The sequence below is a fragment of the Drosophila serrata genome, unplaced genomic scaffold (genome assembly GCF_035046125.1).
Source record: "Drosophila serrata isolate PLE 108 unplaced genomic scaffold, ASM3504612v1 contig_249, whole genome shotgun sequence".
Taxonomy (NCBI): Eukaryota; Metazoa; Arthropoda; class Insecta; order Diptera; family Drosophilidae; genus Drosophila; species Drosophila serrata.
The window spans coordinates 1,885,312-1,911,240 of record NW_028257147.1 but is presented as its reverse complement, the minus strand read 5'-3'; the positions used below and the strand labels follow the sequence as shown (position 1 = coordinate 1,911,240).

Sequence of the window (25,929 nt, the reverse complement as noted above, 5' to 3'; positions counted from 1 at the left end):
TGAATCTTCAATGAGATGCGGCTTTGATTCCAGTTATGCAATTTTCTTAGAACGAATCAGATATTTCACACATTCGTAAAGGTAATTCCCTCTATAAAGGAAGTACAGCTTTGGCTTTGATCAAAAGTCATTGTTAGTCTCGGAATCAGGTTTTATACAGCTTTCATTTAATCTTTCATCTGATAAGAGAGAGAAGCACCTTAATGGCCAACACTTCATTATAATGATTCGTGTTTTTCTGAAAGATCATGAGACGTTCTTCGAGACAATGCCAGGCAGATTCAATGCTGCTTGAATGAATTAACTATAGTATAAGTATATAGATATAGTATAGAGATCTCTCCCAGACTAAAGGTGTCGCCAGATTTGCCTTGCTCCGTCTGAAGACGCGACGGTCGGCATTTAGAGCGTCGTCTAGCCGGGATTTGTGCTGATCGGTCAGAACGCATCGCACACGTAGAGGGCAGCCGGGCACAAATCAATGACCCCCTTTGCGTGCTTTTAATGCCCGATGGGGGAAAAATCGACAGGTTGGCATTTACGTAAATTAAAAATAAATGCTAAGAAAGTGCAAGTGCCAAGTGGTCAGCAAAAAAATAAATATATATAATATATATGTTCTACACTGGTACAGTTGATGTTTTTCGTAGGTCTTAGATGCAGTCACACGTTCCTCGTAAAAATAAACGTGTGCATTACGTATTTATTTTGTTTTTGTGTTGCTTCGCGCTTATTATTATTATTATTATAACTATTTTTGTTTGTTTACGACGGCGACGGCAGACGACAAAATTGATAAGATTAGGTGGTTGGAGAGCTCGCTCGGGGACTACCAAAACCTAGAACCATAACAGCGGTCATATACCTGGGGAATTAGTATTTTTAGTGGCCCCCACATCCGCACCCTTATCAGTCCGTGTGCCTAGCTCTCTCCTATCAGTTGGTGGAGAGCGCACAATTTTTTTTTTTTTGTGGGACGGATTCCACGAAACATATATTTGAGGTGATACGTGGAGTGGAACCACATCGATTCGGTTTGATTCCATCATTGGAGGACAGGCCTGCACTTGACGGCATTGGAAACTGGGTCTTTCCTATCGGAGCTTTAGTTTTTTTAATGTTGTTGTTTTCCAATCAGATCGCTGGCAAAGCGACTTTCTTTTGATGTGAGGTTTGGCCTTTTTCCGAGGAAAACTCACTCTGTGGGTGTGGTTCGTTTTGTCTCTTTGTCTTCGAAATATATACACAATGCAATACAAAAAGGTGTTTTTCGTATTTGTAGCGCTTTCGAGGGTTTTTATCTTGTCTGTTGTTTGGCATTTGTTGCGATTTGTCATGGGCGCAGCCGTCGGACTGACCACCACCCGTGGCGAATTTAATATTAACAGAGAAAGAGAGACCCAGACTCTGCGAATGCACAAAGTAAATCAAAAAGGCACACACAACCAGAGGAAACAGAGATCTGCACCTGGACGGATGCCCAAGCGATTGGCAGGCGTTTATAAACGCTAACGAAATTAAGAAACAAACTACAGTCATGTCTCTGGGAAGGGATTGTTATTTCAACCAAATCGGACTAAATTTTTAATTTAATTTAGTCGTAAATATGTATTGGGGCTTAAGAAGAATTTGTGTAAAAGTTGTTCAATAATTTAATAGAAATTTAATTGAATAGAATTGAAAGGAAACAAACTTTGGGAAACCGAATCTTATATACTCTTGCAGTTTGCAATTCATTTATAAGATCAAATTAGAAATCTCTTATAGTTTTAGCTTAAAATATTCCCATTTATTGAATCGTTATTTATCTATATTTTTATGACAATTTTTTCCACAATTCTAAATATATAAAAATTATAACTAAGCCAAAAATGTCCTATGTTGGTATTATTAGGTTAATAAATATGTGTACTCAATTTAAAAATTCAAAAGTTTTGTAATTTTTGACAATTTTAACGATGTTTATTATTATTTTTTTTTTTTAAATTAAACAAATTTCAAAAATAATATTTTTTACCGGAAATGGCTAGATATTCCGCTATTGATGCTGATCAAAAATATATATGACTAAAATGAAAATACCCTGAAAACATCATTTCCTCACTGCTCCTAGATATATTCAAATTGAATTCATCTATAACAAAACAAAGTACAGTCCGAATGTAGTATCTGCCAGATAAAAATACACCTTTCGACTGAATCTAGTATCTCTCAGATTAAAAACCATTCAAGAGCGTCCACTGTACATAAGAATATTATCAGAGTTATTAAAAGATCAACAAATGCCTGTGTCAAGCGGATGAAAAAGAAAAGGGATTATTTCAATGTGTATCCCCACGCGCGGTCGTAAAATTCATTTGACTGTCTAAGCCCAAATCAAATGCTCAGATGCATATCAAAATAATCTAAGCAAATGAAATGAAACGACGGAATGACAACAAAGTTAGTTGGGCACACAAAAAGGCATAAAATATCTGCGTACAACACCCCATCATTCCCAGAGAGAGTGGGGCACCCATAAAATTGACAGCTGATCTTTTTTTCCTTCCCTTTCTGGTTCTGGTTTTCGGGGTATCCAGTGGATACTACAAGGGGTGCCCCTGCCCGATTGTGGTTGTTTTTTTCAATCTTTTTGCTTTGCTGTATTCTACCTGCTCAGGGTCATAAAAAATTAAGGAAAACATGCACAACTCCAGCGGCAACGACGTCGCATATTTTAAGCTGATGGGATCTCCTTGGGATGGTCAGGATGGTCCCTGTCCCTGTCCCAGTCTCTCTCGGAGACCCGACACCAGACACACTTGGCATAGAGAGCGAAACAACGAAACGCAATTAGAAACAAACGCAAGGCAAACGGATTTCAATTGAAATCGGTGGAAGGAAGGGAAGGAGCCAGGCCAGGCCAGGCCAGGCAAAGTCAACAGGATATGACCAGAGATTTGTAATATGAGCTCTGCATACTTATGAGACCATGATCATGTGCCGATGATAATGTCAATGCCAGGTCTCTGATGCGCTTTCCGATAAGAAACGAGTCTGGTCTGAGCAAAGCAGTGAAAGCTTCGTGGAAAATCTGTCAGAGAATCTCAAACTTGGAACGAAGAATCCGTACCCTTTAATGGGTAATATAATTTAATAAAAATAAATGGCAAGTTAGAGAAAGCAATATCATTTTATAGGCATTTATTTACAGCAACTAAGATCGGAGGATCAAAAGGTTGCTAAAAACCTTTTTTATGTGAGTTAAAATACCTTTTTGTATTCCTTTTTGATAGCTTCTTATAACTGACATTAAAATAAGCTTATTTTAAGTAGAGAAAACTGCACAAAATAAGGTCTACGAGGCTTAATACAATTCAAAGTTCAGTTCCATAAAGTATTCTTTGTTATTATTATATGACCGTATAATATCTATATAAATAATCTTTGAACAGATACCAAATGACACGTAAATTCACTATCAGTTCGGCATTTTTATCTATAAAAAATAAACCTTATCTCTGTCATACTAAAATGATGTGATAATAAATATTTAAAAATTGAGTTGACATTATCAAACCGATGTTATTATGGTTTTTGTACTTGGTAAGGGACCTTAAGGTCTTAATGAAATTTTAAGTTGATTTAAAGTAACTGTAAACTTATTTTATTTTAAGATTTTTACCATAAGCGAGGGACTAGTGACTAAAAAACAGTTCAGAGTTCATTTAAACTTATTTTATTTAAACATTTTATACATTGGCGAATTTGTACGTCCCAGAACACAATAAAAACTTTCTTTAAATTTATTTTATTGGAAGATTTTAAGCATATAAGACTTCCTAGTACCCAACAAACCCATGAATTACAATTGTTTTTCCCCGTCGTTTTTCAAGGTGCATGAGAGCACAATATAAAGGCAAAAGAAATGTTATATTAATATTTACCATGAGCCTTCTTCTTTCTGGATTTCGGCGCCATGTCTGATGGCTACAACAGCGGCAACAACAGCAGATGATTTTATACGATGCAACTTAGTTGTTGTTTTTTGTTGCCTCTTGATCGTTCCTTCAGTTCAGTGTTCAGTGTTCAGTGTTCAGTTTTCTTGGTTTGGTATCGGGAATCGGGATCCCGGGTGTTTGGGGCCAGTTCTACCCTCTCTTCAGTCTGCAGTCTTTCAGGTCTTTAGATCTTCAGGCCTTCAGTCTCTTCTCTCCACTCTCTTCTCGCCTTGCAGCAAAACAATAAACGCGAGGCAGGCACCCAGCCAGCAAAAGCAAAACAAAAGCACCCAGGAGAACTGGATTCGTTGGCTCTTCTCTCTGGCTTCTTCGGTCTCCAATCGTGGAGCTGGAGTTGGAGTTTGTTTATAGCGACTGTGGCATCGGTCAAGCCGGCGACACCATGGAGCCCGCGATGGAGAGAAGATGTTGAAGAAGAAGCAGCGAAATTATGGGTTTCGCCAAAAAAAAACTTGATCCTGGCAACCAACTCCGTAACTCCTCCGCTTGCTTCTTGGCTGGTGTGAGCGCGTGATCACGTTGATTATAATTATATACGAAAGGTGGCAATACAAATCAGGCGAAAGTCAATCCCTGTTCATTGCATATCCTGCGTTTAAGTGTGTTTTTTAATTATTATTCCCTTTCGTTGTTTACACTATTTTGATTATTAGCACTGGCACAAAATAACCACAAATATATATCGAGAGAGAGAGAGCGAACGCAATTTGTTTTGGGGGGAAACTTTTGTGGTGTACGGAGAATTATTCAATTCAGAATCTCCAGCGTGAACACGTTTTTAGTTAACTATCAAAGCACACAGGTATATATTTAAATAACTCAACTCGAGAATATACATATATATATATTTCTTGGCGATTTATATTGGCGGCAGCGATACTTCGAGGCGAGAATATATACTCGTAAAACGTTTACGAATCCGGGATACGTCACGACTCGCGAACGGCGTATCGAGGAATGTGCAACAGGCCGACAGCAGTGAGCTACGGACCCGAAAATTATATAGCTCTCGCTCTCTGCTCTCTCTTTCCCTCTCTCTCTCGCAACTAAGGAAAAACAATCAAAGAGCCAAGCGAGTACACTCAACAAAATGGGTTAATATGGGTTCGATGCTGTTGAGATATTTTAACCATTGAATTGGAATCCCTATTATGTTTACGCATATTTTGAGGATTTTTACAATTCTTTTGTATTTAAAATACTATATATTTTAGTTAATTAATATCATTAATAATGTATAATTTTATATTAATTATTTATTGATAAAAATTCAAGCTTTATTAGACCTTTTTCTTACTTTAGAATCAAACCAAAATTCTTCCATAATTATAAAAATTGCCACATTTTTAGAGTAGATACAAAATTGTTAAAAATCAGAAGTTATCACTTTTTTTCTATTCGTTCTGTCGTTTTTATTTTCTTATAGTATAATTTTAATTATCGCGGTGTACGCGTTTTACGTGCGACTTTAATATGCAGGCGTTTAAAAACGCTAGCCAAAGCAATTCTGTGCGTTTAAAAACGCGCCAATGATAAAAGATACTTTTTGGGCTCTCAGCTCTCACTGAAATTTCTCTCTCTCTCTCATTCTCTCTGTCTCTTTTTCTCACTCTCTATCTCTGGCTCTCTTTTGGGTTCTTGTTTGCTCACTTGAAATTCAAGTTTTTTTTAAATGCCTCACCTAGGCCCCTCTGAGTGTGCGTGTGTATCTGTAAGTCCGTGTGTATCTTGATCTTTGGTTAGCATCGTTGTGTTTGTTGTTTTTGTATCTTTAACTTGTTCTTGTTGTTGTTGATGTTGCTGGTGCTGCCGCTGGTGGTGCTCGTATTTCGCTTGGTGCTTATTATAACTGACATATCTAGATACGGGAATCGGCAAGGGAATCATCGGGTGCATAATTGCAGGGGCCCTTTTGCATACGGGGGCATGCAACGCAACATGCAATAATAATAATAAGTTCGGGTCGAATTTGTTAGCGAGGCAACGTGTGATTAGCAGCGACACCATGGCCAACTTAATAGCACGCCTCCTTGGTATCCTAAAGATACTTTGCAGTATCTGCATCCATGGGATATCACCGGTAGTTGCTTCTTGCCTTTAAGTTAAATGGTTATAATTCAAGGCAAAGAAGGTCAAGTTTTCTTAATAAGAACTGTATGGTATCTGTATCTTTGTTGAAAAATATATATATTTCATATTACTAATTTATCATTATTTATTTATACTAACTTTTTCTCATTTTGTAATTAATAAGTCTCACTTTTTAGCACCTTTATTGTTTTTGTAGGTATAAATATCACTTGGAATCGCTGCGGTTTGCCTGTTCGGGACTCATTAGCCACACAGTAGTCACTGCTAATTATGGTCTAGTCTCCGGTTTCCATTCTCCTACCTGTCAGAATCGCTTAGCACTTCTCCTTCATCCTCAGGTACTCCCAGAACTTAGATCTAAGATCTGTTCTACCAACCGAAGATGCGGCGACATTAAAAACGCATTTGAAGCGACCGTGACGACCTCTGTGATCCGCACACAACTTGCACATATTTTGTTTATGACCCGCGATAACATCCGCGAGAATTAATGCTTCTGAACTTTAACATCGACCTAAGGCCACATATATTTTATGTTTTATGACGGGAGATAATATTTAACTTTGACTTTTTGTAAATTCAATACAAAGTGTTTAATGTCGTTCTTTTTTATATTTTAAAGAATATACTTTATATATAAAGTACATAGTATAGTTATTGTTATATTTCAAAGAATTACTTTATAGTATAGTTATTCTTTTCTTTCGGTGCACTTCCACTCCAATCGCAGTGCTGATCTTTCGTTTATTATCACGCCCGCGGTCATAATTCATTTCGATCTGGTTCTCGGGGTCTGCTCTGGTTTTGTCTAGTCAAATCTCTGGATGATGCCCCCAGCTCTCCACATCCACATCCAGCTCCCTGCACGCTCACTCCCTACTCCCTATTCCCTAAATGCCCGGATTGTAGATGTGGCTGCTGCGAGGTGTGATTTCTCAAGTGTAGGAGTCATGCGGCGCACAGCCAGACGCTGCACCAGAGTCAGAGAATTGGAGAAGAAACAAAAAAAAACTGAAGAGAAACGGAGTCGGAGGAGGGGAATGGTGAATGGTAAAGGGACTTCGGCCTGAGGGCAACTGATGGTGAACTCCTCTTTTAAGAGGAGCCACAAAATCTAGTTGCTTCTGGGGATAACATCAATTGAGTTTAATGGATAAAAGCCAACATTTTAGATTTAATTTTGTATATGAATTAAAAGGGGTTCAAGAGAGCATTATCAGTATTTAAATTATTTATACATTATTCTAGAAGCATTATAAATATTTAGAAACTTGCTGAATGTATATATTATAAGTATATTCATTGCTAATCACCCTATGAGCTAAGACTTGGAAAACCCCTTTTACTAATAAATATTGTTCCAAGAATCTAAGGAAACAAAGCTAGAATTCATGATTCACCAGTTTTGTTTAACAAAAATGTAAAACAACAATTTAAAGATGTACTCTAATTTTAAATATATTTCAATAAAAATTTTATAAAACATAGCACTCTCAAGCGTCTTTGAATTTGATTAGGATTATAATGAGTACCCCCATTGCTACACAAAAAATTTAACTAAGGGCAATATAACTTTTATAAATTAAGTGCAATAAAAGAAATATGTTTATTACACTTTGTTTACTGCTCTTCCACGGTTCAGAAACACAAAAAAAATTCAAACTAAAGTAGAATGTGCAGATGCCATGACTGTTGTGGATCGCATTTGATTAGAGGCAGAATTCTGAAAGTATCTCTAGCGCGAAATTTTTGTACGATCTCCGTGCTAATTCGCGCGAGTTGGACGCGAGGATTTGCTGCATTGCCCAATTAGCACCTGTGCTAAAAAGCCTTTGGCCGAGACTTGGATTTGTTCGTTCCATTAGCACTGCACTGTGCTTTCAAATTTGTTTGCTTTCGTCTTTGGCTGAGGAGAGCGTTGCGGGGCTAAAAGGTTGATTCCAGCCATAAACGAGGCATGTACACATTTCTGTTGTTCTTCCTCTGTATCTTTTTGTGCTGGCTGTATACAATAGAAAATCCAAAATCCAAAAATCCATTTTAAATTTTCGAGTATTTCGTGTGAAAAACAGAGCGGGGGACGGCGGAACACTTCTCGATCCGTACAATAAACACACACAAAAAAATATATAAAGACAAGCGGCCGACAGGGCCAGACAGTGTGGCGGGCCGAATGTATCTGTATTTGTATCTGTAACGAATCTGAATCCGAATCGGTATCTTTATCTTTAGAATTAATGTAAGAACCGGCATTAGATACACAAGAGCACATATAGAGAGAGAGAGAAAGAGGAAACCCTCGGGTCACTGCAACACAACATGGCCAACAGATGTGCGCAACAGGCTCCCGCTTTCAATCAACGAAGAAATCACCAGAAATCACCAAAGAGACCATGGCCAGAAATCACACAAAAGACGAAGGTCTCAGCAAAAGGGTCCGAGATGTCACTTGGAGTGTGGCTGGGCCCTAAATCAAAGTCATGCAATGGTCCAGGTCCCCGAGGACAACTCGGATTCTTCTCTGTCCCTGGGCTTTGTTGTTGGACGGTAGCTCTCCTTCTCTCAGTCCAGTCCATTTTATCTCACGGATACACAATATATACCAGGCCAATGCAGCATGGAAATTTTCGTATTGTACCAAAAAAAAAATTTGTGTCAACGTGGGCGACACTTTATTGTGTGTGCGATGTTGGGTGTGTGTAAAAATAAACCAAAGACATTTCATGTTGTCAGCAACATGTGGAAAAATGCTTGGAATTTGTTCCATTCTTGCACACTTTTGCAATGAATTAAAATCTGATAGATACAGGCACAGACACACACACAAACAGCGGAGTGGAAAAGCCGAAAAGCGGATCAACCTACAGGTTTTTTTTCGTTTGTATTCTCAACCCTTCTGAAAGTGAAGTGCAATTAACTTTGATGCAGCTCATTTTTTTTTTTATTCCATCTCAGGCTCGTTTCGTGGCTCTTTTTTTTTTTTGTTTTCCTCTTCTCGGCTGCACTTCATCACGGACCCCAAGGTGAGGTGTTAAAGTTTTATGGAATTTCCACAACGATAAATTATAATTACACGCAGCACTGGGCATAAATCTACCCACACACACACCCTTCCCATTGAGTTCGAGCTGGGGGCACATATACACGGAGAGGAGTTGCCACGCAGCGAGTTCAACCGCGTCAAACATAATTTGTAAACGCATCAACCATTCTCCCCATTAACACCTTGCGAGAGGGTGACTCCACTGCTATCGGATCTAAATATAGATATAGTCATAACTAAATGCGAACAACACTCAGAGAACCGACAGAGAACCTAAGCCAAGAACATACGACCCGCTTTCGTTTCGCGTTTGGCCAGCCACGTTCAACATCCTCGATAGTATAGTGGTTAGTATCCCCGCCTGTCACGCGGGAGACCGGGGTTCAATTCCCCGTCGGGGAGAGATGTGAAAACATTTTTTTTTCCTTTTTTTTACGTTATTTATTAATATTTTTAGTTTTACTCAATGGAAGTTGGGATAATTTAATAAAAAATTTTACAATGTTATATGAATTACCAGAGCAACACTCCAAATAGATAGTTGGTAGTTAAGAACGTACTATTTTCTGTTATTCTTTTGTTTTGATGTCTTTTCTTTTTTATTTAAAATATGAATTAAATAAAATAAATAAAAAAATAAATAACACAAAATAACTATTTAATTATTTATATTAAATAGAAAAAATGCTTTCACACCTCTCCCCGACGGGGAATTGAACCCCGGTCTCCCGCGTGACAGGCGGGGATACTAACCACTATACTATCGAGGATTTGAAAACCGATAGACAAATAGCAAACAAGTCTTATGGAGAATAGATTCTAGAGAAAATCTGATATGAAGAAGTTTTTGGGTCTTAACAATCCCTAGAATTTATAAAATTGTATAAAAATACATACATGGTTTACCTTGACATTTTATTATTCTTAGGGGGTTCAGTAAATAATATGGGGAATATTGATGTAAAGTTCGACTTTAAGCTCTTTAAGAAATCTCTTTGGTAAAGAAATTATTGCAATTAAATAATGTTTACAAATAAATTGGTTTAAGGCTCTTTAAATGTTGTGTGATTTTCTCTGATTATATTTGAATTTATAAATTATATTACTCCCCATTTCAAATGTAATTTATCCCCAGACTTACCACTTTCCATGGCCTTTTTCGGTTTTTCATCGTTGTAGTCGGCGTTTTCGTATCCCTCTGATCCTGGCCCAGATCCCATTTCCATGCCGCTTAGAGCAGCGGCTGCCATAGCTTCAACGTCTGGCGGAACATTCGCACTGAATTCACCTACAAAGCAAAAGGCAATACGGCAATTCGATATATAAGTAAATTGAAAAACTGTGTAACAAATTTGTAAACAAAAAAAAAAAACACATAGGGGGCAGAGCAGGGAGACGAAGACTCAGGGAGCACTTGAGTTTGCTTTGGCTCTTCTGTGGCGCCAGGCAAATGTCAATTAATAATTTAACAACAACAATTGCGAGTTTGTCGGGCGCCTGAAATACGAGATCTTAATTGAAAATAGAAATGCGGAGAGACATTGGAGAAGATGGGCGATGGGAAACCGAGAAAAGAAGGGAAATGGACAGCTCCCAACTCTCTTCCTGCTCACTGCGAAGAGCGGATGAGCGTGGGCCAAGTAGACAGCTAAACGTGTGTCATAAACTTGGTCAAAAGGCCGCAATTTATTTAGTGCCTTCCCAAGCGAAGACTAGACCAGACTCAGAGATGCGATCAGAACCAGTTGCCAGTTGGCGGTAGTCCCCTCAATTCTCCCCCCGGATGCATCTTTAAGATACTGTTTGACAGGCTGCCGAGATTACGTCTAGTTCTGTCGTCTGCACGCAACAGACGTGGCAGACCTGGGGACCTGGAGGATGATGACGCTGACTCCGCTGACGACTCAAACAAAACCCACGCGATGCGATGAGGTGCCCCAAACCACTTCACCAAGGAGGTGCGAAAGCCCCACCGAATGACGCTTGAGCTCCCACTGGGCAACTTTCATAGAGGCAGTTACCAGCGGAAGCCAAACAGACGCTGTCTCAGCGGAAGGGGTTTGAAGCTTCGCAAGGGGGAACCCCAACGAACGTCAGATAAATTTGGCAAAATTAATGAACAAACTTCATCCGTAATTTGATAAACAAAAAAATTGGTACGCCTGTTGGCGTGCTTATCAAAACATTAGTTATTATTTATGATGCGTCTCATTTGGGAGGAGAAAGATATATATTTATATATATGTGTGTGCCAGTCCGCCGAGCAATTAAAATCCAGAGCGTGTTGGGCGGGCCGAGGAAAGTCGTGAAAATCTGTCAAAAGCCGACCGATACGATAAAAAACTGCCATTGATGGAGCACAGGCAGGCAGACAGCCTGAATATACTAGAAAAAACAGTGAATGAGTCCGACAGACTATCGGATTATCTAAATTACAACCATGGAGAAAAGTCGTAAATTAATGGAGCTCAAACTGCAGCCGGACATGAATTGAATTGTAAATTATAACGTACACTCTTCCAAGAAATTTAATTATTTAGGCTAAGGGTTTTAACAATATTCAGTGGGAAGGTAATACATTAAACACAAATATATATCATATGACGGTTCAGGTGAGTAGTTATATGTTGTACCCAGATTTCATATATAATCAACTGCAACTCCTTGTCTTAGCCAAAACCATTGATAACAACCCAAAACATGGCCCAAGTCTGTGGCTTAACTATCGCTAATTGATTGAGTGCCTTGCACTTGTCCACTCCTAATTTGCAGACCGAACTACGGTAATTCCCCTATTCGCGGGTTATATAAATATTTATACCCTTGCAGAGGGTATTTTAATTTCATTCAGTGAAGAAGTCATTTCCGACCGCATATATATACATATATATTCGTGATCAGCATCGACAGCCAAGTCGATCTAGCCATATCCCGTTGAAAATCACTCATTTTTTAAGTTAAAATTATAAAAATTGACAAACAAATTTTTACATTTGAAATTAAGTATGCAGATATATTAACCTATAAATAATTATCATTAAACAGCTTTCCGAATCTAAATTAATGAATTTTTGGCTGAGCAATGATATTTTAAACTTGGAGTTGTTCATTAATAAGTGATACATATCGATTTATAAAATGTTAATATTTTAGATCGTCTTAAGGGCATAAATTGCCAAGAAAGCCAATTCGTAATTAAAATCCTAATTATTTAAAACTGCAGCATTAAAAATGATGATTAATTTCAATTCGTTCCCTCTTCCCTGTTCCAATTGCAAAATGTTAGGACATGCAAACTTCGGTTTCTTTAGCTTCTCAGATACTTTTTCTTTTTTGTATTACTTTTTTGCTACTTTAATGTTTTACCTTTTACACTCTTTGGCAGTTACATAAGCCATCTATCAACAATTGCAAATTGCTGGATGGAAAACTCGCGGCTCTGGCGTTTGACACATTTCCAAGAACCCAAAAGCAAAAAACAAAAGGTGGAAAACGTGACAAATCCATGTGGGTGCAGTAAGAACCATGAATGTGAGGGGGTGGTACGCCAAGGGCCAAGGTGCTGGCTGGGGGCAGAAACTGATTTCGTATGGAGAGAACACGGCGACAATAAGCAAAGCCCGGCCGGCCACAAATTGGAGCACGTGCAAATTGCCTAGCAATCAATCAATATGCATACGCGACTTCGACGATATTGTATGACGATATAGTTCGCAGAGTGTCGTTCGCATCGCTTCAAAAGATTCGCAATTACGTAGAAATAAAAGCAAATGCCGACTGCATGGCAAGTGAATTGACTGACTGCCAGTGAATATGAGAATTAGTTAAGTCTATATGACACTGGACTTTAAAAAGGGAGGTGGAAAATGTGTAGGCCATTATATAGGGAAGTTATAAGTTGGTTAAATGGATATTTATAAAAAAAAACTTATAAATTTTTTTATGTAATTTTTTTATATATGCTTTATAGTTTACATAAATAAATGCTTATACCAAATTTACTTATTGTTATGAGTAAAGTTTATTCGTGGTCTAAATAAATAGCTTATTTTCACAAAGGTATCTTCAATCTGGGTTATATTGGAGTCTCGATTTATGTGGATCAAACAAAATCAATCATAAAACACTTATTTAAAGGCAGTATAGCTACTGTAATAAATATAAAAATAATATATTTCAAATTGAGGCTACAGAAACTGCCTTATTAAGTTCCTTACAAATTTTCTAGGCTTTATGATCGCTAAGTGTGATACCAGCGCTTATTATATGGTCACTAGAGCTCTCTCCAGATGGGTGTGGTTTTGGATAACTGGGCTTTCCAGGGGTTCGGTCGCTCACTGAACTTAGCTGTTTCTGTTTTTGTTTTTTCTAAAAACATTTCAAGTACTATATTTTTGCTACAAAAATGGATAGCAATGTGGCTCCCGTTCCATTTCGAGTGCAGTTTTTGTGGCAGTAGCTGCATAAGGAAAACATGGCCAACATTGTGTTGCCACAGAGATAAGAAAACTTGGCTGGCGAGAGGAAAAACACACACAGTCAGACAATGAATAATGAATGGCAGCAGGCGAATGCACGAAAGATAAACCCGCCGCAATAATTGTGTGTGGGTTCGAGTTTGAGTTCGGGTTCATATTTTCATATTCATATTAGGTGACTGATTGATTGATGGCCCAGGCAACTTGTAGGAGGAGGTTTACTTTCAGTCACACGATTTTTGCCAAATCGCTTATGGTTGCGAGGGATGACAGTTTTGCCTGAGATTGATGGCAGAACTGGAAAGAAAAACCCAAAAAAGCTATCTCTAATGGCGTAATCAAAAGTCGTTGCGATATATAAGAGTTTCGATTGCACAGTTTGGCAATTAGCAAAGTATGGATGATTGTACGAAAAGCTTTAAATAGGTGATGATTTGGGAAAATAATAATTATGTATACATTCTTTGCTGTCCCCCGAGTCACGTCTTCAAGCACCACTAATTTCGAACAAAAATAAATGCACTCTCCCATAAGAATCACATTTTCCCCCAAAAGAAAAATCCCCCGTCCCACTTGGGGGACTCTGGTCAATCCAAGCAAAAGACTTTCGAAACTGGGTCAACGTTCGCCACTCTCTACTGGCAATTAAAATTTTAAATATTTTTCTTTTTCGCTCCCAACGGAATTTAGCAAAGTTGCAGTGGTGGTGGGCCACACTCAAAAATAAAGATCAAAGTGAAATTTATGTTACAGATTTTCTATATTTTTTTAGGAGCAGAAGGCGGATGCATAGATGCTAGTTTTGGGACAGGATCCAAAAATAAACTCCCCTGGTGCAGCCATTTGGAGTTGGATTCTGTCCATCAACGCGTCGAGTCCATGCTAAATGAGCTGCACCCCCCGGGAGACCCGCTTTCTAGCCCCAGCTAGCTGCGTGTGAACATTAGTCAAAAATGCGTAAATGAAATCAATTAAAATTACGCATAGCACACGAGACGCATTCGGAATGGAAAATCGCTTCATGTTTACACATTCTGCCTACGCGCCCTGCATAGCCTAATGAAGGCACGTCGTCCCCATCCCCATCCTGATTCCCGATCCCCGATTCAGTGGTGACTCCATGGATGCGGGGATACGGGTGAGAGGTGTGGCTAAGGGCAAGGGTTGAGTTGAACCCGAATGGCAGTCGGTGGGTAATGGCCAGCTGAAGAGGAGGAGCAGCCAGGGGAATCTTGGAGTGCCACTTCAATTTGTTTACAACAAGTTGGCCCGCTGATTGCAGCTGGGCCTCATCTTTTAAGGCACTGAAAAATATATGTTTGACTATTCTGGAATTATTCTTAAATAGTAGTTATCACCTGTATAAATTTGTTTAAAAATTAAAATTTGTACAATACTTTTAATAGCAAAAAATAGGTCACTAAAGAATAAATGTTTAACAAATTTGAAAGATATTAATCATTCAAGCAATATAAAAGCCTAAGTTTTCTGCAATCTCACCAGCAATTCCTTAAACTAAAATGTATTCAACAAACATAATAGAATAACTAATAAATCATTCAAATACTTTCCAGCGTTTTAATGTCACAAAGAACAGTGTCATGAAACCTACTGAAATAAGAGTCATAACACTGACAACTTGAATACTTATACTTTTTAGAAAATATATTTTGTCTTTTATTCTTTCCCAACTAAATGTTATTTTTGAATAATTATGATTCTACTAAATTTCTGCAACAAATAATTATCTGTTTGTCAGCATTCGTTATAACACCCATTCCTTCTAATCACTAAATTCATATACTAATTCAAGATCCCCTCTATTTCTCAAGTGCATCATTTTCTGCTTAATCATATCGCTTCGCTTTGGTTTTGCCCCTCAAACGCATCACACAATGCAGCTTTAATTTTCTTAGGGCCCCAGATCAGTTCAGTTTAGAGGAGACCAGACCAGACCAGACCAGAACCGATGCGATTCAAACCAAAAATGGGAAATGAAAACTCATCGTATAATAGCACTGTCGTGGCCCCCAGGTGTTGGCCGAGAGTGAAGATCTTCACTTCAATTTGGGCATAAATGCAGTATAATGATCTCGAACTGGGAAGAATAGCCACAAATTGCTGAAATCACATCAATTTGTCTGCAGCTACAGGAATCCCCACAAAAAAAAAAAGAAAGGAAAGAATCAAACTGAAATAGTCATTACTTCGAGTCCAAGTGCCCGACTTTTGTTTTCTAAAATAACTTGATTCCTTTCAAGTTTCTAGGATGATTTACTAATGAAGCTTTCAAGTGATTAGTTGATGGATTCTCCGCATATTTGTATTATTTTTTTTTTAAAGAAATATCTAGCTACCTCTTAGGAATTAAATGATGGTACAGATGAGGGACAAAGTCTAGGAAATTGTTTTATAATATAATGAATTATGATCTAGATGAGAGACATAATCGAAATCCAACTTTATTAAGGTATTCATTTCCATTCAATATAGAAAGTTCAAAACTATATGAATGAAATTTTATGCAATATTGTACGTTCCTGTTTTTGGTTTGATTTTTTGTTATTCATAAACGATCATATATCATTTGCTATGAATGATCGGCATTGCATTTAACTGGCCTCTTTTGTTATTATTTATGGCTTCATGCCTCCCGATCCCCCGATGTTTGTTTGCTATTTCAGCCAAATGTGCAGATCGATGGCCAGAGGCCCACCCAAGCAATCAAAACAGCAACACCACCCCAGGTCGTTGCATTTATGTTGATTATTTATATAATCGGATGTGCACGCACATGAATTTTCCAAATATTTTTATTACTGACTGCAAGACTTGAGCGGTTTTGACTGACGTTTGATTTGTAATTGCAAAAGGCAGCCGCATAATTTCTAGCTCTTTATGTTTTCAGATTTCAGAATTTTTTTCACGAATGACAGCATTTTGGGTGGTCGCATCCCAATCCTATGACGTTCGTAAAGTTTCTCGATTTCAAAGACCTAGAAGAGTCGGTCGGTCGAGCAATTCTCTTCCTCCTCCTCCTCCTCTTCTTGGCGCAATTGAAGATTTCCTGTTTGGCCCGACATGGCAACGTCATGATCATGCTGCTCATTATGGCAAAGATTCTATAGAAAGCACTTAAATTGAATAATGTCACCCAAAAGCGCTGAAATTGATGCAGCAGCCTCCTCGCTGAGACGGCAATTTCGTTGGATCACTGAGAATGGGGATGGTGAAGTGAGGATCGGGATGAGGATGGATGGATGGATGGATAAGACGACGGATGCTCACTTGGTGATGGTGATATGTCAGCAGCCGCCGCGTTGGCATGTAATTCAATACGGGAAGACCGACGCCTGGACGGAGTGCGATCTGCTGAGTGCCAAAGTGTGAAGAGGCGCATTTTGGGTACAAAAAAAATATATATTCTATTGTCTAAAATTTCAGCCAGCGACCAGGAAACCCAATTGCCAAGAACCAAAATAATATAATAATAATAATATACAAAAGCCGAAAAAATATGCGATAAGGTTGAATACTGCTAGAGATGGATGCGAGTCAGGAGTGGTGTGAAGTCTACTTAAAGGTGAACATGAATCTGGAGACTATTTAAATATAAACTCAATATTTTAGAGAATTTTAATATAACCAAATAACTCCAGATTAAGTACTATTTAATATACAAAAGTTGGTATGTGTGTGTTAATCGACGTACATTAAGATCGTTTTCAAGCATATTCTATATGGATATTAATAGTTGGTATCTCTTTTCGTTATATTTTGTACCTAATAAGAATTAAAATAAACTATATCTACCATTTTAATATCATAATATTTACATTTTATGACATGTTGAATAGTGTTTAGTGTTTGAATACCAAAATATTCATTTTTTATGATATTCTTAATAAGGTTTAGTGTTGAGATTATTGCACCCATAAAAATTCCCCAAAAATCAGATACATAAAAGTCTTTTAGATTAAAACAAGAGAAACTAACTTTAAGCAAGCTGAACTTTATATACCCTTGCTGTTTAAGATCAAAAAGGAAACCAATCATAACATAACTTTTTATCTATATTTTTATATGACAATTTTTTATTAGGTTTATAAATCTGCATACGCAATTAAAAATTTAAAAAAATTTAAAAATTTGGCCAATTTTTAACAATTTTATCATTATCTTTTTTTATGGGATCGGAAATGATTCCTTCATAGCATTACAAGCTTCTGACTGAAATTATTATACCCAGCAAGAGTATGGAAAAAATTAACAAAGTTGTAAAAAACTAAAACATAAGCTTTTTATGGATGACATTTCAATTTCCATTCAGCAGTATTTTCTTTGATGTAGCAACATTTGTCACGCTCTCATCTCTGCCGTAATTACGGGACACGCAGACAAGACACACATCGGACATCTCGGATACAGATAGAAAGATACAGATAGAGATGCCCAATGATAAAGACAGCGACGACGATCTCAATCTTGTGGATTCCACGGAGCAGCGGCAACGGCGACGATCAGTGAAAAGGGTCGTCGTTTGAATGTGAAGAAGTGCCAAGCAAAGCACCGAAATAAAGGAAAGAACTCTTTATTCTTTTTTTTTATTTTTTAGTATTCTTTAGTTTTGTCGAGTATCTACATATTTATGCTGTGTTCTTCTTCCATGTCGAACGAGTGTATTTTTGGGGGAACCTTCGGAATGAATGTCCAAATCGAGAGGAAGGAGCAGAGCGACAGACAGACAACGCAAATCAAATTGTAAAAGTGTTAAAGGCTGACACATTCGAGTGTTTGACGTGAGTATCTGTGTGTGCCCCACCTGCGAGTGTATGAGTGTATGAGTGCGTGTCACGGTATCACTTTCAAAGAACATCTTCTGCCAGTCAAGGGCCACAAGGCAGGAGAAGCAAACATTCGCCGACAGCTGCATGAGAGCTTTTTTTTAAAGATATTCTTAAGATCTTCCAAGGGTCACATAAGAAAAATACTTAAAATTACAGAAAACAGAGAATTTATAATGGATTGCAGACAATGTAGAATACATATTTACTAATTTCAAGAGTCTTGTGCTAATTTGATCACTATTTATCATTTTATTTTTGTTATAGTTATTTTCTATCGAAATTCTATTTTATTTATGTTCACAACATATTGATTTCCTTACAGAAAAACTAGGTAATCTATAAACATATGTATATTAAAACCCATAAATAAAACCAAAAACTCTTGAAATTTAAAAGACAACAAGCCACATTGATTAAATAATGAACTAACCCCTTTTGTTTAATATTTATTGCCACAGACTTTACATTTCGTTAATTGATTTCCCCACAAGCGAAAAACATTTAAGATTTAATTCAATAAATAAAACCCAGCTCCACCTACAAAATAAACAAGCATTTTAAGTAGCAAACACGAGTTAAATGCGATACTGTCCAGTTCCAAAGGCATCTACATAAATTACCAGAAGCTATACCAGGTCCAATCGATGCGAGAATAATGATCGTTGAAAGCCAGGCCCATAAATAATTTGGGAGTAAATGTTGTGTGAATGCTATTCCACACTCAGGAGAGCCTCCTCCTACGCTAATAACGCTAAAATTCGCATTAAATGCTAATTCAACGGAATGACATCTTCTTAATTAGCCCACAAAATTTGTTAATAGCTCCAAGCTAAATCAATAAATATACGTATCAACTCCCACTCGATTTTTATTCTTTGTTGAGGAAAATGTTATGTTAATTGTTGGAGCAAACAAAACAATGGCATGACTTTTACCACCACTGGCCAATGGCCAATGGCCTCGAGGAATGCGCTGCTCTCGAGGAACAAGAGATTCGTTTCGACCAACTAAAAGAATCGAATACCCGAAAAAACCCAAACGAAATCGGGGAACACAAAAGGTTGGCTTTGCTGACTCCAAAAAAGTAGAACAAGATCGATCGCCAACTCTCGATTCGATTTTATTTTCGTTTGATTAGACAACGAAGTGACTTTGCCCGCTGCTATTGTTAGGACCCACAAACCCCGAACCGAAAATTTGAATTCGCTTGTTGTGATCGAAATGTTTTATGACTGCCACACGTTGCCATTCAGGGAATCGAAGAAGTCTAAGAAATCGAACAGATATCGGACTCTGACTAATTTGCATTCGATGCGGAAGCTGGAAAACTGCTTGTCATTTAAAGAACCACAAGAAAAAAGGGGTCAAGAGAGGAGGGGAAACACCCGCATGAAATATATTTATCTATGACCAGTAAGTAACTATGATCAGGAGGTATCTATAACCACTAAATATGTATGATCAGTTACTAACTTTGAACACTAATAAACAATGACTTGCAACTTTTGTAACACAACACTTTTCTGAGACGTGGCCGACAGCAGTCACTTCGTTCCGGGGATGTTAAAACAAGTTGGGAATCATATGCACAGATGTGCGAGATTTGTTTTGGAACAAATTTAAGAGAAAGCTATTTGCATGAAACTATGGAGTTATTCTTCTATCTAATTTTACAAGTTCATAAATCGGGGCATGCCCAATCGGTGGACTATAGTTATACATATATGTATATAGCTGACATAGGAACAATCGGAGGTTTATAGAACTATGATCAGTAATTAAGCTATGACCAGTAATTAACTAAGACCAGTAATTAACTCTGAACAGTATGTATCTATGACGAGTGAGTAACTATTATCAGTAAGTATCAATGAACACTAAGTATGTATGATGAGTTACTAATTTGGATTACTAATAAACAATGATTTGCAACTTTTGTAACAACACTATTCTGAGACGTGGCCAGCAGAAGTCACTTCGTTCCGGGGATGTTAAAACAAGTTGGGAATCATATGCACAGATGTGCGAGATTTTTTTTGGAACAAACAATGGATTTATTCTTCTATCTAATTTTACAAGTTCATAAATCGGGACATGCCGAATCGGTGGACTATATTTATACACATATAAAGCTGACGTAGGAACAGTCGGACGATTTATAGAACTATGATCAGTAATTAAGCTATGACCAGTAATTAACTCTGAACAGTAAGTAGCTATGACTAATGAGTAACTATGAACAGTAAGTATCAATGAACACTAAGTATGTATGATGAGTTACTAATTTGGATTACTAACAAACAATGACTTGCAACTTTTGTAACACAACACTATTCTGAGACGTGGCCGGCAGAAGTCACTTCGTTCCGGGGATGTTAGAAGAAGTTGGGAATTATGTGCACAGATGTGCGAGATTTGTTTTGGAACAAATTTAAGAGAATGCTATTTGTATGAAACTATGGAGTTATTCTTCTATCTAATTTTACCAGTTCATAAATCGGGGCAGGCCGAATCGGTGGACCACATTTATACATATATATAGCTGATATAGGAACAATCGGAAGATTTACAGAACTATGATCAGTAATTAAGCTATGACCACTAATTAACTCTGAACGGTAAGTATATATGACAAGTGAGTAACTATGATCAGTAAGTATCAATGAACATTAAGTATGTATGATGAGTTACTAATTTGGATTACTAACAAACAATGACTTGCAACTTTTGTAACACAACACTATTCTGAGACGTGGCCGGCAGAAGTCACTTCGTTCCGGGGATGTTAGAACAAGTTGGGAATTATGTGCACAGATGTGCGAGATTTGTTTTGGAACAAATTTAAGAGAATGCTATTTGTATGAAACTATGGAGTTATTCTTCTATCTAATTTTACCAGTTCATAAATCGGGGCAGGCCGAATCGGTGGACCACATTTATACATATATATAGCTGATATAGGAACAATCGGACGATTAATAGAACTATGATCAGTAATTAAGCTATGACCATTAATTAACTCTGAACAGTAAGTATCTATGACTAATGAGTAACTATGAACAGTAAGTATCAATGAACATTAAGTATGTATGATGAGTTACTAATTTGGATTACTAACAAACAATGACTTGCAACTTTTGTAACACAACACTATTCTGAGACGTGGCCGGCAGAAGTCACTTCGTTCCGGGGATGTTAGAACAAGTTGGGAATCATATGCACAGATGAGCGAGATTTGTTTTGGAACAAATTTAACAGAATGCTATTTGTATGAAACTATGGAGTTATTCTTCTATCTAATTTTACAAGTTCATAAATCGGGGCAGGCCGAATCGGGGGACCACATTTATACATATATATAGCTGATATAGGAACAATCGGAAGATTTATAGAACTATGATCAGTAATTAAGCTATGACCAGTAATTAACTATGAACAGTAATTAACTCTGAACAGTAAGTATATATGACGAGTGAGTAACTATGATCAGTAAGTATCAATGAACATTAAGTATGTATGATGTGTTACTAATTTGGATTACTAACAAACAATGACTTGCAACTTTTGTAACACAACACTATTCTGAGACGTGGCCGGCAGAAGTCACTTCGTTCCGGGGATGTTAAAACAAGTTGGGAATCATAGGCACAGATGTGCGAGATTTGTTTTGGAACAAATTTAAGAGAATGCTATTTGTATGAAACTATGGAGTTATTCTTCTATCTCATTTTACAAGTTCATAAATCGGGGCAGGCCGAATCGGGGGACCACATTTATACATATATATAGCTGATATAGGAAGAAGCGGAAGATTTATAGAACTATGATCAGTAATTAAGCTATGACCAGTAATTAACTCTGAACAGTAAGTATCTATGACGAGTGAGTAACTATGATCAGTAAGTATCAATGAACATTAAGTATGTATGATGAGTTACTAATTTGAATTACTAACAAACAATGACTTGCAACTTTTGTAACACAACACTATTCTGAGACGTGGCCGGCAGAAGTCACTTCGTTCCGGGGATGTTAGAACGAGTTGGGAATCATATGCACGTATGTGCGAAATTTGTTTGGAACAAATTTAATCAAATCAAACTATGGAGTTATTCTTCCATATAATTTTACTAGTATATAAGTCGGAGCATGGCGAATCGGTGGACTATATATACATATATGTATCTGCCATTGGAACTATGGGATAATTTTAGGAAAAAATAAATTATAACTTTTCCAGTTTTTAACAGACAGACCCTATACAGATATAAAATGTATAGGTGAATGAAATGTACTGTAGTAGAACTGTACTAACTTCAATTACAGTCTTTGCCACCAATTCTCATTTTCTTTTTCCACAAACAGGAAATATTATGCAGATCTTCATTACATTTCATTTTGATAAACACGAATGTAGTAGAACCCAGGACCTAGGCTATTGGCATTTGTATCCAGCTTGGGCTTAAATTTAAGTTCGAGTCTGTTGCTGACTTTGTGCCCGATGCCTGCCGCCTGATAAACGAGCCAAGTTTTCCGAGGAAAACATGGTTATGGCTGCGGGGCCATGGAGGTGGAAAGGCCAGCTATGGAAAAGGTGGAAAGGTGCCACAAAGCAGCGGGACTGCAACTGGATGTGGGTGTGTTGAACTGGTTGGTATAGTGACTCCCACAACACTACAGAATCCAGTCAGGAAAAGCGCGTGGAGCGTGCCTCATAATTGGCAAAGGCAAACGGTGGCAGCAATGGACGAGCCAGGTAACACGACAATTATTTGGGCAATGTGGTAAACGGTTTTTCGTTCTTTTTACGTTGCCTCCTTTCCTGCTGCCGCATAACTTGGCTAACAAGCAAAAAACTGTTGACCAAAAATTAAGGCTCGCAATGCGCGTGCAAAGAGTCACAGAAGCAGCAGCAGGAGCACACAGAGAAATGACACATCAGATAAGGCAATATCACCTACCAGGGTCCAAAAAAGCAAAACCAATGAGACCCAGCCCGGTCAGAAGGCACTGAGAGAAAGGGGGAATATTTTGAGAAAATATTGGAGAATGGTTCTGGCTTTATAAAGCAAGGGAGTTCCAGAAGTTGGGGCTTCTAGGTTTATTATTAAACCTAAGATATTATGTTACTTATATTGAATTAGTTAAATTCTAGCTAAAATCCCAATTCATTTTTGTGAATCTTAAGATATATACATTAAATTTCATTCAATAATAGTTACCAATTTTTAACTGTGTACCAAACAAGGCGACGACGCCGTTTGTCCGCCTCGTTGCCACAGCCACAAAGCGAGAGCAAGATGCAACAATTGATTGCCGCAGAAGGAACTCGAACCCGAACCCAGGTCCCAAAACCAAAACCAAAACCTGGCCAGGAGCCGCTGAACACAATGTGCGGCTATAGCTGCCGCCAGTTGCCTCAGCGATTCCAACTCCATTTGGAATCGGAGGCGGCTCCTCAGGGTCGTTGCACAGCAGCCACATAAACGACGACGTCTGCGTCGTTCCTCATTTGTACTTTGCAATGCAAAAGACGCGACGTCCTCCGCCCAGATCCTCCACCTCGTACACCCTTTCCCCCCACTACTACCAGTACCCATGTCGAGTACACGAAGTACAACACAAATTGTGGTGTCGAACATCGTGTTCTCGGTACCCCGAAAAAACAAAAAAGAAACACAATGGCCCAGAGGACAGAAGAATAGGTGGTGCAGAGGAGGTGGGTAAAGCTGACTGACTAGTCAGGCGGTTTTCGGTTGGATTTTTGAGGAAAAGTCTAATTGATGAGTGGCATGTCTCATGGCTAGACACATGAAGCAGCAGCAGCCGCAGCTCATTACCCCAATGTCTGGCATAGACTCTGGCCTCTGGTCTTCTCTGATCTTGGCCAGACGACACATACACACACAATGGACGCATAAACCAAGTCGGAGTCGGGGTTGTCCTTTCCTCCCCCCTGGGAGACGCAACATTGACGCATGTATAAGTAAGCGAGGCCAATTTTCATTTTCCAATGGCAATGCCAAGATTCGAAATTGCCGTCTTGTGAGAAAACTTCCAATGGGAGTGACAGTGAGTTAAAGGCTTTGAAGAAAACTAAATTCCTTTTAAATTTTAAAGCTATAATACTTAAAATTACTTGCTTAAAATAAAATCAACACCTTTACTCAACACAAAAGATTTCAAATGGTAGCCACAAGCTTAGTTTAAGCTAAAAATAAAAACAAAATGTCATAGCTGCCTTCTGCATTTATTATTTGATACAAATTATTATAAAGCATGCCATAAATTTCAAATAAGAATCACCTAATTGTACCACCATTGTTTGCAGTAAATACATGGGTAAATCCTGCTCTTAAGAAAAATTGCTAAGCCATTAATAGGGATTTAAATAAAGCAATAAAGAAAACTTGTTTCTTCAATCTTTATAAGATTTTAATATCAAGCTAAAGTTCACTAAAATCTGGTGTACAACCAAGATATTTAGTAGAAAATTGCAATGTTATTTGAAAGACTTTCCCAAGAAACACCCCTCATAAAATAAATATAATAATAACAATAAAGGGAATTTTCCTTTTTGACTCTCTCTAAACCCACAACGGACGTTGGTGTGAATATGGCTTAAGTTTACTTGACAACAACTTTTGCAACAAAAAGCCTACGTGACGTTGCACCAAAATTGACGAATATATGTACATATATTTTTTTGTGCTGTGGCATTTATTTTTTTTTTAGCTTGTGCTTTTTAAGCGCGGCCACAGGAAGAAATAAATTGTTATTCTTCAAGTGGGGGGTTTTTTTCTTCAATGCTCATTGTTGTTGAAGTTGTTGGTGTTGGTGTTGTTATTGTTGTTGATGTTGTTGTAGTTGCTGCTCTTTAACACTTCACGTGCGAAATAAGGCAGCGAATAAGTAGAGAAGGCAACGAAGCAAGCGCTAACTTTAAATTAGCTTTGACAAGATAAATGATCAGGCATCGGAGGCTAAAAACGAAATGAGAAATGGATACTCCCGGCGACCTCTTCTTCCTCTTATATATATATATATTTTATTTTTTTTAGTTGCCTTGACTTGAGCGAAGTACCCTGGTAATTGGACAGTGCGTTACGAAGAAATAGGTAGAGTTAATAAAGTCAAAATTGATATTAATTTATATTATGGAATATGGAATATTATATAGGAAATATGTAGTTAATGTGGTGAATTATTTTCTAGAATATTCATCATCTGACTAGAATTGATTTCAAAATCGGATTTATATTTAAGATACCAAATATCTTTAAATCAAGGATCATTTTGTAAATGTATTTTTTGATACAACAATTAAGCATTACCCTTCTTCTTCAAGTTACACCAATTTTTTATTGCAATCTATTTAGTTTCCCAAAAACCCCATTAATGACTATAATTTAAGCATTAATCTTCTGAATAACACTGTACTTGAAGATCTATCACAAGGCATTATGTGC

At 37.6% G+C, this 25,929-nt stretch overlaps 1 protein-coding gene, 1 long non-coding RNA gene and 2 other non-coding genes across 5 annotated transcripts in view; 2 read left to right on the top strand and 2 right to left on the bottom strand.

The window, feature by feature from the left end:
* The window catches only part of tkv (serine/threonine receptor kinase thickveins), a 61,533-nt gene that overhangs the window by 15,288 nt on the left and 20,316 nt on the right, over positions 1 to 25,929 (bottom strand). Inside the window, exon 2 of one of the 2 annotated variants that reach the window (XM_020956788.2) lies at positions 10,277 to 10,423. In XM_020956788.2, the coding sequence (XP_020812447.2) occupies positions 10,277 to 10,423 (147 nt within the window). Of the gene's footprint in view, positions 1 to 3,926; positions 4,979 to 10,276; positions 10,424 to 25,929 lie in introns of those variants that run through there. The other variant, XM_086832545.1, reaches the window with a different exon arrangement.
* Positions 912 to 2,007, top strand: LOC147643666 (uncharacterized). Its single transcript, XR_015271666.1, has 2 exons — positions 912 to 1,166; positions 1,283 to 2,007. It is a non-coding gene; the product is annotated as an uncharacterized LOC147643666 (long non-coding RNA).
* Positions 9,466 to 9,537, top strand: TRNAD-GUC (transfer RNA aspartic acid (anticodon GUC)). The gene has a single exon. It is a non-coding gene; the product is annotated as a tRNA-Asp (tRNA).
* Positions 9,834 to 9,905, bottom strand: TRNAD-GUC (transfer RNA aspartic acid (anticodon GUC)). Its single transcript has one exon. It is a non-coding gene; the product is annotated as a tRNA-Asp (tRNA).